The following is an 18,489-nucleotide window of genomic DNA, read 5'->3' as shown; positions in this document are numbered from 1 at the left end:
AGCAGAGGGGCACCTGGGGGCTCAGTCCGTTGAGCATCTGACTTTCGGCTCAGGTCAGGATCTCGTGGTTCGTGAGTTTGAGTCCCACATTGGGCTCACTGCTGTCAGGGCAGAGCTCACCTGGGATCCTCTGCCCCCCCCCCCCCCACCTTGTGTGTGCGCGCGCGCACACACACACACACACACTCTCTCTCTCTCTCTCAAAAATAAATAAAACTTAAAAAAAAGTGTCAGCCAAAAGGACAGCTTTCCTTTGCAAGTGACAGAGAATGTGACTTCAACAAATAGGCTGTTAGGCTCCTCCTACAGTGAGAAGTTTGCAGTCAGCTGGCTTACGTGTTGCTGCAGCTCAACAGTGCCGGTGTGTCTGATTCTCCGGACGACTCTTGGCACTTGAGGTCTTGAAAGCAGGAAGGAGGCGGGGGACAGCCCCAGAGCCCGCCCGACCTGTAAGGAAAGAAAACACTTCCCAGCAGGTTCGGCAGACGGGTCTTCCTGTCTCATGGACCAGAAGTGCCACATGTCACACATAGCTACAACGGAGGCCAGAAGTGGGGACGGGCTCATCACGACAGCCATGCTGGGACCCCATCCCATGGGAATCTAGGCCGGGGCTCATGTTCCTGTGATACGAAGTCAGGGTAGAGCACCGCTGACTCTGACCGGTTCATCACTGGGCACTGTGACAAGACAAAATCGGTCTGTGAGTGAGGAGCAAATCAGGAATGGACATTGGGTAAGTAAGGAGCGACGCCTGATGCGATGGCTGTTATCACTTTGGGGGAGTTTGCCATCACATTAGGTCATCTCTGGTACCTGAGCCACTCACCTGCTCTTGACCCTTGCCCCCTGCATAACGCTTTATCCTTTTCTGTGGTGACCCGAGTTGCTAGGCAAACAGTATATCCCCAGCATCCGGCACAATCTACACATGGCAGGTGCTTTCAGATCAGAATTTGAAGTGCCTACCCTACCCCCATCCCTTCTAGAAGCTTCCAGGGGACCAGGTCTTCAGGGATAGTTAAGGGTGTGGTCCCATTGGCAGGACTCCACCTTTGCATTAGATATGCCCTCTGCCTTTCTTTCTAGCGCCACCCCCCCCCCCACCCCGTTTAGTAATTTGCACCCAGGTCCGCTGCAGCCTGCAGTGTCCGGACTTCTCTGGGATTACCTCTTGTACTTGAGGGGTTACGGGCTAAGCCAGCCTCTGTGGGCCTGGTGAACTTCAGACAGGCCTATGGGGTGTGTTAGAACTGAGACCAAGGCTGCGTCAGTTAGGAATCTGGCAATCACCTGAGGCCCAGGGCAGTTAGGAGGTGAAGCAGGTATCTTGATTTCTCATGCTTTAGTCCAGTTCATCCCGCTGCCATCCCACTCCCCCTGGGACTTCTGGTTCTAAAAAACACACAGAGTACTGGGGTGGGGAGGGTGGGGCCGGTTTATAGTTTTGAATTGAGGCACAAAGTGAAACTGGAAACGTGGCCCCGGGATCATTTATTCACCAGCTTTTCAAGCTAAAGATTGCTTTCTGAAGAGCACATTTCTTTGACTCACCCGTGGCTTCTCAGGTGGAAGCTATCTTAAGATATTTAGGTCAGGGAAATAAATGCCTTACTCTTGAAAATCTTTCCCATCAAGTCTCATGACCACAGTGGAGCCTGAGATGGGAGAGCGGGGGTTGGCGAGAAAACTCCAGCCCGTGGCCATCCATCCTGGCCCCGGCTCCAGCTCCGTCTTTCCCAGGAAGCTTTGTAAGTGTTTCTAAATCACCTCAGTCTCTCCTTACCCTGCCTGCTCATACTTAGCTCCGGGGCAGTTACAACAGGTGATGTTATCTAATGGGGACCTGTGCTTCTGGACGGGGTCACCACTGCTGTGCTGGGCCCCAGGTGGGCATTCACACCCATCATGGAGGCCAAAGATGGATGGATCCCAGTTTGTCTCAGCCTGGCCTTGAGACTCACATCTGCAGCCTGTTGTGAGACCTCGGAGTCCATATCTCCAGGGGAGTCCAGGAAGGGCAGAAAGCCCTGAGTTCCCAGCTGTGGCCCTGTCACCCCTGGCCTCCTTGGGAATGGCTCCACTTGTGGTCTGGGGCAGACTTGTTTGTTTGTATTTGAAGTTCCCCGACTCTGAGTTTGACGTCAGGACGGGGTTGCTAGTGGGAGGCTTGGCGGGGAGATTGTCTCCGCACAAATGCACACGGCTGGCAGCTTCCCCAGGAGAGCACCGTCGCGGGACAGAGCTGGGCGAAGGATGACTGATTGCAAAATGACCGGCTTGGGGATTGAGGTCACTTTCTCTTCTCCTTGCCCCACTTGCTTGGCACTCTTGCTTTCTCTGCCCCTTGCTCGCCAAGAACAGCCCCGACCTGGTCCCCTGGAGCCTCTGGGTCCCCTTGAGGGCTCTGGGAGGCTCAGCAGTGCTGGGGGCCAAGGGCTGCTGCCTCTGGTATTCTTGGAGCAGAGTGCTGTGGTCGGCCCGTGACTCTGTGAAGAGCCGTCAGCTGCGTCACGACCTTCAGAGGCCTTCTTATGTTCTCAGAAATCATTTTGCAATACGTTGGCCATGGCAGCCAGAGCAGACAGCTTAGCTGGCTTGGGCTGGCAGGAAGTCCCCAGAAGTGTTCTCTAGCCGTGGGGAAGGGGTAGGAAAAGTAAGAGGAACAGCGTTAAGGCCTGGGCAGGGCTGGAGGTACCTGGGAAGGAGCCACAGTGTCAGGAACCGTCTAGGGAAGGCCGGAGTAAGTCTCAAGAGCTTTCATAACTCCCTGAAGTTTGGGATGGGATAGGCAGGGGCTTGGCATTAGCAAAGACTGCTGTCCGTGTCATCTTAAAGTACAGTGTTGCCCACCTCGGAGGAGGGAGTCTGCTGGCTGGAGGACTGAGTGAGCCCGGGGAAGGGGGTGGAGGTGGGAGGGAGTGGCCATCCAAGTGCCTCACTTCACTCTGCAAAGCATGCTAGGACTTCCTTGACAGGGGTGGCTCCAGGTAGTAGGCGGGTGGTGGCTAGTTGTAATGAATTCAGAGCTGGTTTGGAGCCAGGGATCGGGTGTAGCCCAGATGATAGGTTTTGCAAATCTCGATCAGAAGCGGTGGCCCACTTGGGTGACTGGACACATTTGGAGAGTGGGAAAGTCTATGGCTTTTATTCAGAGGATTCACCGTCTGCAACAATCTGGGCATTGCCGGATTTGGGGCTTCTGACCACGAGAGAGTTACCTACCCACTGGCATCTTGCTTGTGCTGGTTAGGACCGCTTGATGAGCTAAGTGGGTGGGTAGCAGGACCCATTATTTTGGGAGAGGATATGGTAAGAAACAGCATTGGGTCAAGGTCTGAACACCTTCCTTAATTACGTGATTCGGGAAAGTTAGAAAGCTCTCAGTGCCCCTGTTTCCTCATTTGTAAGACAGGAATCATAAAACACATCTTTAAGTCCATGGGTTTGGCATATGTGGTTTGACTCTTTGTGAGTGACCCTCAGTGAGGAGCCATCCTTACCATCGTGCTGAGGCTGGGCTTAGAATTGCACGATGCTGTCTGCAGGGTGAGCGGACATCCTGCAGGGTGAGCGGACATCCTTTAGCTAGCGAGCGATCCCAGCAGGCCAAACAGAGTCTGCATCTCAACACACTCTCTCTCTCTTGACTTGATGTTGCACGCATAGTACCTCCCACCAAGAGTCCAGAAAGGTCCGTGGTGTTTTCATTTAAGCTCGACTGTGTTTTGTGGGGAGAATGATATGCATGGGGACGCTGCCAGCTTTGGGGTTATGTGAAGGTTGGGACATCACTCCTGTGCACTCCAGGGGTCTACTGCAGTTCCTTCCTCCTGGGATTTTCATTGAGAATCCGTGAAAAGGGAGAGAAAGTGATAAGTCGCTACATAAGTAGAAAAGACGTTATAACTACTAGGTCTGATAATTGAATACTGACATGATATGCATAATTGAGAGAGCGTGTTGTTCTCAGGAATCTGGTGTCCATCTCTGTCTTTGCGTGGGGTTCATTTGTCCATTTATATTTCAGCCTCTGTCATATCTCTCCCATAGACCAAACCACCTGCCCTGCTTGAGACATGAAGACCCGGGATACTGGGAAGGGCAAGCATCTATCTGCTTGAGCAGCCAATGTCTGAGTCAGAGTTAGGGTTACAGATGTCTTGGCATCTGGCCACTTGCATAGCCTGGATCACAGACTTGGGGGTCACCAAATGGGGACCTCCCCATCCCGGGCCCTGCGGTGTTAGGATGTGGCCGACTTTTTTTTGCAAAGCCAGTTGATTTGCGTGTTTTCCGCAAAGGTGTAAAAGCCTGCATAACGTATAATCCAGGTGGCACTGGCCAACAGTCTTCACACTCTTCCTCAAGGCCATGCTTGCAGGCTGAGCAGGGCTAATACCGAGAGCATCCTGTTTAGTGAATGCTTCCTGTATTTTGGACATCGGACTCCGCGCTTTGCGTCCGTGAATCCCACAGTAAATTTTCAGCGGTGCTAGGGGGCGTGTGTCACTTTCTCCACTTTACAGGCAGGGACACTGAGATGAAGTAAACTAACGATGGCCGCACCTCTGGTAAGTGAGGCATACCAGGGGGTGGAACTTCAGGTCTGGGTGACTGCTAAGCCTGTGCTTCCCTCTCCCGGTGATGGAACAGTTGACAATGGGAGGCGTGGCCCCCGGCCAGCTGGAACAGGTGGCGGTGGTACACGGCAGGCGTGGGCACACGTGTGATCCCCACTGGAATGTTTCCCGGGTCATTACCACCGCACCGCCCGCCAGTCAGGCCCAATGGCTGGCCCTGTCCCACTGCCCTGGGGAAGCCTCCGAGAGGTCACTGCTGGGACGACCATTCCAGCCAGTGTCGCCCTCTCTTTCTTCTGGAGGCACGGCCGTGACCGCTGCCCCCCACCGCGGCCGCCTCCGATGGATGTTGGTAGTGTGGCCGCAGGGGAGCACGTGTCCCAGATGACTGGGTCCGTGGGTCGCCCGTGACAGCTGTGATGCTCTCTGAAGGGTGGATTTGGGAGCCGTGGACACCTACACGGAGGGAGGTTTGGACAGGCTTTGAGCAGAGCAGACATGAGAGGCCTCTCGGGTTCCTGGGCCCCTTGCCATTCTGGGAGCTGCTTCCTGCCCCTGTGGAAGCTTCTTTCTCTCGGTGGCACGTGCTTTGGGAGCTCGACAGGTGTGTGCTCTTCAGGGATATGTGATCAGCCTCCCCTCCATGGGAGCCGTGCCCAGGGCAGCCTCCACCGGGGAGGCCTGCTTTGGAGTCCCGCTAGAGCTGCAGGAGGTGATCTGGAGTGGATGCCACTCCACTCCCTCCGTGCCCTCTGGTGTTGCCAGGGGCTATGTGAGCAGGAGGGCTCCTGCTCACAGTGTGTAAGCAGGGTCTTGGCCCTCATGCCTGAGGGCGCTTGGGTGGCTCAGTCAGTTGAGCGTCTGACTTCGGTTCAGAGCGTGATCTCACGGTTCGTGAGTTTGAGCCCCGTGTCAGGCCCTCTGCTGTCAGAGCAGAGCCTGCTTCGGATCCTCTCTCTCTGCCCTTTCTGTGCTCAAGCTTATGCCCTCTGTCTCAAAAATAAACATTAAAAAAAAATGTATACAAAAAGAGAAATGGACCTAATCTGTGGGTTCCACCAACATTGCCCTGAGGACAACCAATGCCAGCCTTCAGGGTCATCTTTACCCCATCTCTGAAATGGGTACGATCTCACCCACCTCTGCCCTGTTGCCCAGGGAGGCTGTAAGAGCACCTGAAGGCTTGGCTAGGTGAGGTCACTGCTCCCTGCGCACACGTTTTCCTCATCCCAGGCACTTTGCTGAACATCTTACATCCATGTTCTCTCATGTAAATCTTCACAGAAGCCTTTTGAGGTAGATCAACCCCGTTTTACAGCCAGGGAAACTGAGTCTGACAGGCTAAATCTGCATCCACTCGCAGAGGGAGAGTGGTGGCGAGGGGGTTAGGGGCCAGGTCCATCTGTCTGGAGCCAGAGTGCTGCCTCTTGGATATGGTTGGAGTAACCAAGAGTAATGTAGTAAGATGAAGACCTGTCATTTTTGTTTTTCTTTTTCCCCTCATTCCAGGCCATTTTGTATACGGTGACTCCTCTGGCCCCAACTTCCATGACACGAGACCCTTTTTATAGGTGGTGAGATTGGAGCCAAGCTAAGGGGGACTTTCCCCAAGATCCTTGATCTGAATGTGAGGGCCGGGACCAGGGCCTAGATCTTTCGGCCTAGGACACTTAGTGCCTGCTGTGTGCCTCGTGTCTGGTACTCCCTGCCAGCTGTTTGCGGCTCCCTTGAAGGTCTTCTGCACTTTCTGTAAGGCAGGCTGAGTGTCAGGACAGGGGTGGGGCACACATGCAGCGAAGCAAAAGAATATTGGGGGCGGGGCTTGAGACTTCAGTTCCAGCCCAGGGCCCTCCCTGGTGGCCAGAGAGCCAATGACTCTTTCCCTCCTGCTGTCGGTCCCTTTGCTGAAACCCCAGGTGCTTTTTCTATTCCGGAAAATTTATGTCTCGTGGTTTTGTGGTTGAGAAAAAATGATACTCCCTATGAACAGTACCCTTGTAGGCCCCCAGGGCCGGGCTGGCAGGCCCCGCTGTGGTTTGTCTGGGAAAGTAGCCCTTTGGGTGCTTCTGTGACTGTGACCAGCCTTCCAAAAAGTGAGAGCAGGCTTGTTTTGCTCAGATGGAGGGAGGCTGCTGCAGGCCGGGGACCTCCATCCTTTGTGAATGAGGCTAGCTTTGCTACTTCAGCAGAAGCCAAGCCCCACAGATGCTGTTTCTTTGCAAGCTCTGGGGGGCTAGAAGCCTCCAGGACACCAGACCTGCCCACAAACAGGTCACGACGCACTGCGTGTCTCCCCCTTTCCTTGCCCGCAGCTGGCCAGGCATATGGGTTGTTAACGGGGTGCAGTGAGGAGTCACTTCAAGTTCTGCACCGCCCTACCCACGGCCCTGCTTTGTGCTGTCTAGTGGGGATCTCTCGCAGCCTTTAAGAAAAGCTGCTCATTCCTCTTCTGGGAATTTGCCTTGGTTTTTGAGACTCTCAAGCTCCTGAGCTAACACTTAGGCGGTTGGTATTTTTACTGTCGCTCTGGTAAACGTGTGCCTGTCAGGGCTCTAGGAGGGATTGCGTGTTCATTCGTCCGTTCATCCAGCAAAGGTTTTACAGTAGCAAACTGTGCGTCCCAGGAGCGATGCCGGTTCCCGGTGGGGACCCAGAACACAGACCAGGCACCTGACCTTATGGAGTGTACAGCCTCAAAAAGGAAGCAGACAAGTAAAATGTTAGAATTAGAACTTGGATGTGAGATCTGGTGGGGGAGACGGACAGCGGGCTAAGGAACAGGGCTGAAGGGGTTGGGCAGGGTATCTAAGCTGAGTTGTGGCTCAGGGGTCACGGGGAAGAGCCTTTTGGGCAGAGCTCCTCGAGGCTGAAAGGGGCCGGATATGTTGGGGGCTGAGGTCGAGAAAGCCCCTGGCTCATTGCTGAGGCCAGGTTGGCCAGTCTTGAAGTTGACCTGGGATGGCCAAAGTCGTATGTAGGGTGGACGTGTTCTTAACTGGCTCCCAGGGGTCTGGTCCTCAGTTTCCAATGCCAGTGGTGGATGGCCCTCCTTGCTGCTGCTCTGAGCGCCTGTGGCCCGACCGTTTTGGTTCATGTGGAAAAGAATGGTTTTGACTCTGTACAGTTAACTTGATGTCTGGCCCTCTCTTCGGTCAGCTCTTCGAAGCTGTGGTTGGAGAGCAGCTTGGATGGACGGAAGAAGCGGCTGTAAGAAGAGCCCTAACGTGGGGATGAGGCCTGTGGGTTTCCTTCCCACCTTCCTTTTTCAGGCCGTTTGAGCACATGTTATGTGCCAGGTGCAGTAATAGGTGTGTGGGGACAGTCATGAATGAGGTGGACACAGTCCCTGCCCTGACATGTAATAATAGGGGGACTTACGTAGCCTTGGGGGGGTTTCCGTACTATCGTTCAATCCCCCCAACAGACCGTGGGCTAGATAACGTCATGCCTACTGTATAGATGAGAGAACCAAAACTCAGCAAAATGAACAAACTTCCCCAAGGTCACATAACTGTTAAAACGGCAAACCTGCATTTGAATCCAGATTTCAGTTCAACCCCGAAGCCTGTGCTGTGTCTGCTGCCCTGGGAACTCACCTGTGTCGGGGGCAACTGGGGCCAAAGCTCGAACATGAAGCTGCCGTGATCAGGGGCTGCTGTAAGAGGTGCAGACGGGGAGACAGGATTGTAACTAGGCCTGGGAAGTCTGCCCAGCCTGCTGTAAGAGGTGTAGACGGGGAGACAGGATTTGTAACTAGGCCTGGGAAGTCTGCCCAGCCCCGTGGTGCTGGAGGAGGGAGGCGCAATTAGCCACTGCAGGCAGTTTGAGCAAAGGCCCGGGGGTAGGAAAGCACAAGAAGTATTTGAGGAATACCTCCTAGGTGAGTGTGTGCCTGCGGGACAGGGTCAGGGGGCAGGGAGTGGAGTGGAGTGGAGATGAGCCTGGGAAGGAACATAGAGGGCCCTGATTTTGGAATCGGCCTCTGGTCACACTGGGAGGGATAGATCGTTGTGGGGTGAGGCTGGGCACATGGGTGCCTCTACTGAACCCTGCAGGATGAAAGGGGCACTCATACCTTCTTGTTAACTGTGCTCTGAAGATGTTCCCCAGGGGACTTAGGCTCCATAATAGGACAGCAAATGTGTTTCTTGTTGGGGTTGCCGGCCTCTGCAGAGAATGTTCGATTAACAGTGTCTGCTTTGGGTACCTGAGGGGCACGTGGCACAGAGGGGCCAGGGGTTTGCCTCTCTGTAGGTTTCACTCAACATCGAAACTGTAAATCGAGTGGCATTGTTTTTGTCCTGCGTCAGTGTTCCCTCCCGAGCACTTGTGCCTGGTGGCCGCGGAGCCCTCTGAAGACAGCAGGACTTCACGGTGCTCAGGGCCACACGGGGCGGGGGGGGGGGGTGGGCAGTGCCCTTGAGTCTAGCAGATTGTGAGCCTGGGGCCAAACAAGTTGCTGGGGACACATTTCAGAGAGGCTGATGGAGAAGGAATGGTTTTCTTGTCATTATGGGTCTCATTTCACGCCCCACATCCCTCTGACCACAAGGATTCTTTACCCTGGGGTCTGTGCATAGAATTCAGGGAGTCCGCGAATTTGGAGGGGGAATACATGGAGCCTTTATTTTCATTAACCTTAACTGAAATTTAATATGTTACTCAGTTTGGATGTAGGCAACAAGACCCAATCATCTTAGCAAATATGTGCGACTCTGTCACCGGCGAAAAGCACAGCTGTGTGCATATCACGTTACAGTTGTGGCCATATCTAAAAAAGTAGTTGACACGTCGCAGCTTCAAAGCTATCATAGTTGTGAGAGCCACTGGCAGCTTTCATTTGATGCTTTAATGAAGAAGGGCTTTTAGTACTCTACCACCATTCTAAATAATATTTTGAGAAATGTCTTTAGATCTAACTGATCTCCTTTATAATCCCAAGTGCTTTGTCTGAAGCTGTATTCTTAGAAAGGGACCAGGGCTACCTCTCTAGAAGGCCAGAGCTGCCCGTGGTCCCAAAATGGTCAAGAGCTCCTGTTTGGAATTTAGGATCCTTTCTAGATATTTGAAATGTTGTCATTAATTAGTATTACTTCTTAGTATAGTGACCGTGTTGACAAAAACAGTGCGTACCCTTTAGAGAAATACACTGAGGTACTTACAGAGGAGGAAGAAAGGAATGTGAATTAACAACATAAACCCTCGAAGAGAGGTAGAACTGGAAGGTGGCCCCAAATGGCAAGGCACCTGCACAGGACTTTGAAGGTGATGCATGCCTTCCAGGAAGCTTGAAAGTCACCAAGAGGAGGCGGCTGGAGTCTCGTCAGCCTGACGGCAGCCCTCATGGGGTCCCTGGGTCGCTGGATCTCAGCCGAACCGGGCAGCTCCCTGGTCCCTCTTCTTGGGGGCTGTGAGGTCATTTCCATCTGTTCCAGTCAGCTAGCCCTTCTTTTTTTAATCAGCCCCAGGCCGTGACCTGCTCCTGGCCCCCATCCCACCCCCCTCTACATTCCTCAGGACCGTGCGGGCTAGCCTGTTGGAGCCCAGCGTTTGTCAGAGAGAGCTCCAGGCCGACCTCAGCCAGGCTGTCCTTATTTAAGCTTACTTCATTGAAGTTTTAGCCTTTTGAGAGGCTTTTGAAAACCGTGGACCCTCTTCCCCTGGAAAACGCATCTGAAATTTGCACACGTTCTGCCCATTGGCGAACCCGAGTCAAGGACCTTTGCCAGTAAGGCCACATCCCCAAAGGCACGGCCTGCTCTGGGTGTGCTTGCGTGTCACGCACTGAGCGCCTCATTTCTTCTCAGCCTCCCCGAGAGGGAGGTTCTGTTATTATCCCGTTTCCTGGAGGAGGAAACGGAGGCTTTTTCTGGGGGTGGGGTTCAGTAACTTGTCCAAGGTCACCGGGCTAAAGTGCGCCCGAGTCCCCGGATCTCAACTCGCGCAGTGCGAGTCTAGGCTGGAAGCATCCTAAGTGGAAGGCTCCTCGTTCTCTCCAAACCCCCATATCTTCTCTATCCTCAGTTACCAACCAGTCCCACAGCCCTCCCCAGGCAGGAAGCCCTTCTTCTGTTTTAACCCCGTTCTCTGTTCTGAACAGTGTTGCCCATCGCTCTCTGAGGAGCGTAGTCCCGAGGGTGAGGCAGTGTCAGCCAGCTTTGGGGTGAGGAGGGGCCGATGGGTGGTCGTCCCGGTTTCCCACTGGCCTTCTCAGACCCTTCTCCTCTCCTCCTCCTTCCCGTGTCCTCCTTCACTGCTGGGGAATCCCGCCGACTGCTGTGTCTGCCGGAGCTCCTGTGTACGGGGCCGCCACGTGAATGAGCCCCGAATGAACCGGCTTTTTCTTTCCTGGGCTCCCCACAGGCGAAGCTGGTTCGGTACATTTGCAAGCAGCAGCAATGCAAGCTGAGTGTGGCTCCTGGCGAGAGGACCTCAGAACTCAACAGCTACCCTCGCTTCAGTGACTGGCTGTGTACCTTCAATGTGAGGCCAGAGGTGGTGCAGGTAAGCAGGTTGCGGGAACTCGGGTCAGGGGGTGAGGGGCGGGATTGTCAAGTGAAGGGACCCCACACAAACCCGGGGACTGGCTCCGCCGTGACTGTGACTGAAAAGCCATGCTCTGTCCTCTCACAAAGGGGACTTGGGAGGACAGCAGGAGCGGGAGGGACCCAGGGTAAATGTGGCTCTGGCATGTGTCCTGGGTGCCACTGCCGTATGAGCTACACAGCCTGACCCCAGGGATCGTTCCTTGATTCACCATAAGGACAACAGCCAACATGTCTGGAAACATTGGCTGCGTGACAGGCACCGTGTTAAATACTTTGTCTGGATAATCTCCCTTAATTCTCGCAAAACCCCGTGAAGGAATTACTGTCGTTGCTGCCTTTTTATATTTGAGGAAATTAAAGCACAGGGTGGTTACGTAACTCGCTTTAAGTCGTACAGCCAGTAAGTGATAGCTTGGGAGTTTGGAAACAAGGGTCTGAGTTTAGTGTTCTCTCATATCTGCTGTACGGTACTGTTTTCCCTCCTTGCTGCCCTCTTCCCTTCCCTCCAACCTCCCCACCCACCCACCCACCCACCAACCAACTAATTAGCAGGTGAGCATGAAGAGTATACCCTATGCCAGGTCGTAGGGGTACAGGACAGCTCTTGTGGAGGATCAATAAATCAGTGTGTGGCAGGTGCGATTCACCCAGTCAGGTCTTTTAAATCCCTTTGATTCTAAAATTAAGAAGTTGACTTTCGCTATTTTTTTTTATTCTTTTTTTTTTTTTTAACGTTTATTTATTTTTGAGACACAGAGAGACAGAGCATGAATGGGGGAGGGTCAGAGAGAGGGAGACACAGAATCGGAAACAGGCTCCAGGCTCTGAGCCATCAGCACAGAGCCCGACGCGGGGCTCGAACCCACAGACCGCGAGATCATGACCTGAGCCAAAGCCAGAGGCTTAACTGACTGAGCCACCCAGGTGCCCCCCCCCCAATTTTTTTTTTAAATTTCTAATGGGTTAGACCTGTGCTCTCTAGTAAGGTAGTAACTAGCCAATGTGGCCATTATCTACTTGGAACATGGCAAATCCATATATTGAGGTGTGCTGTAATTTTAAAGATAGAAATCCAAAGGAGTGCTGAATTCTGAAGACTTGTAGAAAAAAAGTAAAATATCAATAACTTTTCGTATTTAGTATATATTGAGATGACACTATTTCGGATCTATTAAGCTAAATAAAATGTTAATTAAAATGAACTTCAGGGGCACCTGGGTGGCTCAGTCGGTTAAGCGTCCGACTTCGGCTCAGGTCATGATCTCACAGTTTGTGAGTTCGAGCCCCACTTTAGGCTCTGTGCTGATAGCTCAGAGCCTGGAGCCTGCTTCAGATTCTGTGTCTCCTTCTCTCTTTGCCCCTCCCCAACTTGTGCTCTGTCTCTCTATGTCTCTCAAAAAATAAATAAGTGTAAAAAAAATTTTTTTTTAAAAATAAGTAGGGGCGCCTGGGTGGCGCAGTCGGTTGAGCGTCCGACTTCAGCCAGGTCACGATCTCGCGGTCCGTGAGTTCGAGCCCCGCGTCGGGCTCTGGGCTGATGGCTCAGAGCCTGGAGCCTGTTTCCGACTCTGTGTCTCCCTCTCTCTCTGCCCCTTCCCCGTTCATGCTCTGTCTCTCTCTGTCCCAAAAATAAATAAACGTTAAAAATAAGTAAAATGAACTTCAGGGGCACCTGGGTGGCTTGGTCCGTTAAGCGTCGGACTCTTACCTCAGGTTCGTGAGTTCAAGCCCCGCATTAGGCTCAGCACCTGGTGTGAAGTCTACTTTAAAAAAAAAAAAAAAATGAGGGGCACCTGGGTGGCTCAGTTGGTTAAGCGTCCGACTTCCGCTCAGGTCATTATCTCACGTGAGGTCGAGCCCCGCGTCAGGCTCTGTGCTGATAGCTCAGAGCCTGGAGTCTGCTTTGGATTCTGTGTCTCCCTCTCTCTCTGCCCCTAACCCGCATGCATTCTGTCTCTGTCTCTCTCAAAAGTAAATAACATTAAAAAAAAAATTATTTTTTAGAAATGAATTTCATATATGTTCACTTTTTTAAATGTGGCAGGGCGCCTGGGTGGCGAAGTCGGTTGAGCGTCCGACTTCAGCCAGGTCACGATCTCGCGGTCCGTGAGTTCGAGCCCCGCGTTGGGCTCTGGGCTGATGGCTCAGAGCCTGGAGCCTGTTTCCGATTCTGTGTCTCCCTCTCTCTCTGCCCCTCCCCCGTTCATGCTCTGTCTCTTTCTGTCCCAAAAATAAATAAAAAACGTTGAGAAAAAAAAAATTTAAATGTGGCAATTCAAAAATTAAAATTTAAGTATGTGGCTTGCATTATATTTCTGTTGGGCAGCTCTGGTTTAAATCATACTGCATAAACGGTTCTCTGTTTTGCTCTTCTCCTTTGATATGCTAAGCAGCCTGTTTTCTTCATAGGTTTGTACTTAGTAACCCCCCTCCCTTTTTAACATAGCTGCATAATGTTTGAGTGTATGTGATGCAATTTATCAGGCAGTGGTTCATTCCAGTCATCGGCTCTTCCATATAATTTAGTGGTTAATAGGATTTATGCACCTATTTGTAGACTTAGGAACTTTCCCTGGGGGAGAGGCCTGGATAGGCAGTGATATGAACATAAAAGTTTCCTGCCATGGCGGGGGAAAGGGAGGGGTGAGGGTGAATGGGGGGCCCACGGGGTGCTCTCAGCACGTCACATGCTCCTGGCTTGGTCTGGCCCCGGCGACTCTCCTATTTGTGGCACACACCAGCGGTTACGAAGCTGGCGGGAAGGAGCTGGCTGTGTGAAGGTTAGGGAAGCTCGTCTGTGAGTAGTGTTATTAACGCCTGCGCACGCACATGTGTGTAACGAGCGACGTCTCTGTGCCCACCCACCTGTGTAACGGCTTCCTGCCACGTAGGAAGGAGATCTGAACATGTAATGTCTGTCTGTGGCGACGTGTTTAAAATCCTGGACTTGGGAACGAGGAAGAGTTGAGTAGTCGCCCCCGTCCCCCAGCCCGCCCCAAACCTCTACCCCTCCCCTTCCCCGGTCTCGGAGGTAGAAAGCGGCTTCTCCTCACACCCGTGTCTGTAGCTTGTGGTGGCGGGTGCCAGGCCCCCCCACAGAGGCAGTGACTTGCCCAGCGTCTCCCCGGTGTCACCCCTACTTCACAGACAAGGACCACGGTTCAGGGAGGCTGAGGGGCCCTGTGACGATCCAGAGCTGGTAACAGGGACACTCCTGAGGTTCAGACCTGGGCCTACTGGTTCCAACCTGTGCCTCCTGACTGCCTTTCTAGGGCCTGAGCCACCTCTGGCAGATGGCTTAGCTCCTCAAGGCATTTTCCTCAGATCTGCACAGTTCTGAAGTGCACTGGACGCCCTGGTGCACCCGTGTCTGTCTGTCTGAGAGAGGAGCCAGGCGTGCCGGGGGCAGAAGCCAGTACCATGGAGGCTGGCTGCAGGGGCGTAGGCCCCCGGAGAACCCTGTGGTGGCAGCCAGGACAGCGTCTTCCAGCCCAGCCCGGAGGCGTGGCAGACAGATACCGAGTTGGGTGATGTTTGAATCACAGGGTCGTGAGCGATGCATCAGAACTGGTGGTAAACGGGGAGCCGGCTCATTTGTTTTCTTTTAATTTTTTTTTTTTAATGTTTATTTATTTTTGAGACAGAGAGACAGAGCATGAACGGGGGAGGGTCAGAGAGAGGGAGACACAGAATCCGAAACAGGCTCCAGGCTCTGAGCCGTCAGCACAGAGCCCGACGCGGGGCTCGAACTCACAGACCTCGAGATCATGAGCTGAGCCGAAGTTAGACACTTAACCGACCGAGCCACCCAGACGCCTCAGAACCGGCTCCTTTGTATGTAGGGATCGCTCAGGCAGGCGGGAGAGCCCAAGAGCCAGGTGTGGTTTGGGTACCAGGATGCTACCTGGCCTGGGGGACTGGGGTAGAGTCAGAACGGAACGGAGAGCTCCGTGGGGATGGAGGGGCCAGGGTGAGAGAGCAAGAGTGTCTCCGGCTGCCCAGTGACCTCTCCCGTGACTTGGAGATCATGAGGCGGCTCAGAAACCAGCATGTTTCGGGCTGAGCTCTCGTTCTCCCCCATCTGGTTACATAGACACGTTTTCTTCCCACGCTGCCCAGCTCAGAGAATGGTGGCCTTATCCACCCAGTTACTCAAGCCCCAGGACTCACATCCCTGAGTCCTCCCTTGCCGCCCTCACGTGGGCAAGCCCTGAGCGAGCCCTGTGCGCCCTGCTTCGAGATCTGCAGACACGTCCTCCTCTCTCCATCCCCACCACCAGCGGCACGGTCTAGGCCATCATCCTCTCTGGCCAAATAAACGGCAGGTTCCTCACATGCTTCGGCCTCTCCGACCTCCTCTCACCCTCACCCTCCTGTTTGCTCCCTCTGGTCTGACCTTTGCACTCGCTCTTTCTCTCCCTGGAGTGCTCTCTCTCCTTGCCTCATCCTGTGGACATCACTGTGGCATCAGGACCACTGCCACCTCCCCTGAGCAGTCTTCCCTGATAATCTGAGCGAAAGATCACTCCTACCCTTTATTCTATACCAGTGCATCTTGGCTGATTTTCCTCAAGGACGCTGACCGCTTTCTGGGGTGGCCCTAACTTATTTGTTGTACAGGATGTCTGCTGTCTCCCACTGGAATACAAGCTCCAGGACAACCCCCACCGAGTGTTGGGCCTGATGTGACAATCGAGAGGGAGGAAGGGTGGATCTCATCGTTACGTGGTGGATGTCCCGGGAGTCGAGGGTTTGGTGCTGAGTGGGTGGTGACACAGGTTACTCCAGGGTCGGGCTTTTCATGCTCTGCAGGGGAAGCCACTTTGGGATCTCACAGCCCCAAAGATCCACCTTCCCAGCTCTGCACAACTACCCATGAGTCAGCCTCTGGGAGGAGCCCTGGAAAGTCGGTGCCCTCAGGAAGGCCGGGACAGGCCAGTGCCCCAGGGCGTCCTTGGCCCTCTTTGGCACTGCCCTTCTGACCACACCAGCACCCTTCACTCACTAAGGGGTTGTGCCTCCAAAAGCCGGACCAGCCCTTCGCTGCGAGGCCTCTAGTCTGGTTACAGGCCTGCGCCGTGAGCGATGTGCCTCTTGCTCGCCGAACCAGGTGCGAAGGGCAAGTGCTAAGAGGCACTGTGGTGTTCGCCGGGGTGGAAGAGGGAAAATTCAGGCAGTTTCCTCACCTTTCCTCCTCAGCTGCTGTTATTCCCGAGTGAGAGCCAGACCCAAAGAGACGGCTGGAGGTTTGCACACAGGTAGCACGAGATAGCCATACGGGGAGTGAAGAGAAGGGGGGAGTGAATGAAAGGCTAGGAGCAGGGGCTCATGAGAGGCAGGTTTCTTTTCTTTTCTTTTTTAATGTTTATTTATTTGTTTTTGAGAGAGAAAAAGAGCAAGAGAGCTAGCGGGGGAGGGGCGGGGAAAGAGGGAGAGAGAGCATCCCAAGCAGACTCCGTGTTGCTAGCATGGAGCCCAATGCAGGGCTTGATCTCCCAGAACCATGACATCATGACCTGAGCTGAAATCAAGAGCCGGCCGCTTACCGCCTGTGCCACCCAGGGGCCCCTGGAGGTGGTTTTCTGAATCAAGAGGCAGTGGGCGTCAGCTCAAGGCCCAAGAAGGGCAGCGCAGGGGACTGAAGCTGGGCCCGCCCCCAGTGTCAGCCCCCCCCCCCCCGCCCCGCTGCTGGTCCCAAAGGCCACTCCTGGGCATCCTCACCAGGAGGGGGTGGAGGAAGTGGGGCCTGAGCGCATGGGGAGCAAGAGGAGGGTGGGCCAGGCTGCCCCAGAGTGCCTGGCCGGCAGCTCTCCACATGGGTTTTAAGAATCCCAAGGAACCATTGGCTGGGTTTCCGTATGTCTTCCCCAAGCTCTCCAGACCCCTTTTCTCGATTGTTCTGTTTCTTCCCTTCACATCTCCGATTGGTTCTTAGGCCCAGGCCAGAGTTTTCTGAAGGGTAGAAAGAAGGGCTGTTTCCATTAGCAACCCCAGACCCTGCTGAGTGGGAAGGAGGCTGTCTCCGCTTGCTGAAGAGACCGTCTTTATTCCACTGGATATTCTTTCCTGCTTTGTCAAAGAGTAGCTGGCCATACGTTTGTGGGCCCATTTCTGGGTTCTCTATTCTGTTCCATTGATCCGAGGGTCTGCGTTTGTGCCAGCTTATTTTCTTAAATAAGCGTTTTATTTGGGAATAGTTCTAGATTTGTAGAGGTTGCACAGAGTTTCTGTCTGTGGCCCTCACCCAGTCTGCCCCATCATTAACATCCTACGTTACCACGGTACATTTGTCAAAACTGAGAAAACGACGTTGGTACGTTACTGCTAACTGAATGCCAGGCTCTCTTTGGATTTTTCACCCGTCTTTCCACTAGTGTCTCCTTCCAGTTCTAGGATCCAGTCCAGGGTAGCACATTGTTCCCATTTACATACAAATTTGTTTCCTTTTTATTTTTTACGGTTGCTAAAATGGGCTCCTACAGTATTTTTTTTAGTCTTAATCTCATCTCTGTGTGAGTCGTACAAATCATCTCATTCCTCTCTAACACTAGACTAGTTAAGAGATAAGATATCTTCAAGCTATCTTAGCAACAACTGAGGGGTGCCCATCTACGCACAGAGAGGCACACACAGAAGGCATCAGCTTGTGCCCAGAAGGGCCCGTGTACCCATTCGCAAGCCTGTGGAAACCCTTGGCAAGTATTTGCTGGGAGAGGGAGTGACTGAGGAATGCACGAAAGCCTTCTTCACAGGATGGAGGCTGGAGACGAAGACTTTATAACACGGTCCTCCTCTCTCTGTGTCCTTTTTATGTTTTGTTGGGTTTTTTTGGAGAAGAGATCTAAACCATGAAGTCTGGCTGTTTCCTTTGCTGAACTTCCGGTGCTCGCAGAGCTGTTCCCCGAGGCCTCTGGGCATGGCCTTTGGCTGGTGGCACTTGTCGCTTTGGCTTCTGAGTTCTCTGCGTATCTTGACCCTCCCAGGAAATAGTGGACGAAGAGAGGGGACGGATGTGGCAGTGGCCTCGGTGGTGGCTGCACTTCCCGGTTTCTGGGGTGGATGGAGGGGTTCGGCTCTCTTCCTTCCCTTCCCGAGTCCGAGCGCCAGAGCCTGCTGTGGGTGCTTCTGACATGCATGGCCTTTGATTCTAACTCTTGCACCACGGATGTCGGGGATGGACAGCTCGGGAGACACTTTCGAATGCTGACCCAAACCATCAGAGCTTCCTTTAGAGCGACGCTGTCCCAATAGAGCTTTCTGTGATGATAGAAGCATTCTGTGCTGCCCTATCCACCGTGGTAGCCGCCAACTACATGTGGCCATGGACCACTCGAAATATGGTTAGGGCAACTAAGAAA

At 53.4% G+C, this 18,489-nt stretch overlaps 1 protein-coding gene across 5 annotated transcripts in view; it reads left to right on the top strand.

Annotated features, from left to right (window-relative positions):
- KSR1 (kinase suppressor of ras 1) overlaps positions 1 to 18,489 on the top strand; it is a 162,556-nt gene that overhangs the window by 75,519 nt on the left and 68,548 nt on the right. For all 5 annotated transcript variants that reach the window (XM_030294745.1, XM_030294746.1, XM_030294747.1 and 2 more), the window contains exon 2: positions 10,947 to 11,087. In XM_030294745.1, coding sequence (XP_030150605.1) covers positions 10,947 to 11,087 — 141 coding nt within the window. The remainder of the gene's footprint in view (positions 1 to 10,946; positions 11,088 to 18,489) is intronic.

The sequence above is a fragment of the Lynx canadensis genome, chromosome E1, assembly GCF_007474595.2.
Source record: "Lynx canadensis isolate LIC74 chromosome E1, mLynCan4.pri.v2, whole genome shotgun sequence".
NCBI classification, from domain to species: domain Eukaryota; kingdom Metazoa; phylum Chordata; class Mammalia; order Carnivora; family Felidae; genus Lynx; species Lynx canadensis.
Note: the sequence above shows the minus strand (reverse complement) of the source record. Positions and strands in the feature narration are given on the sequence as shown.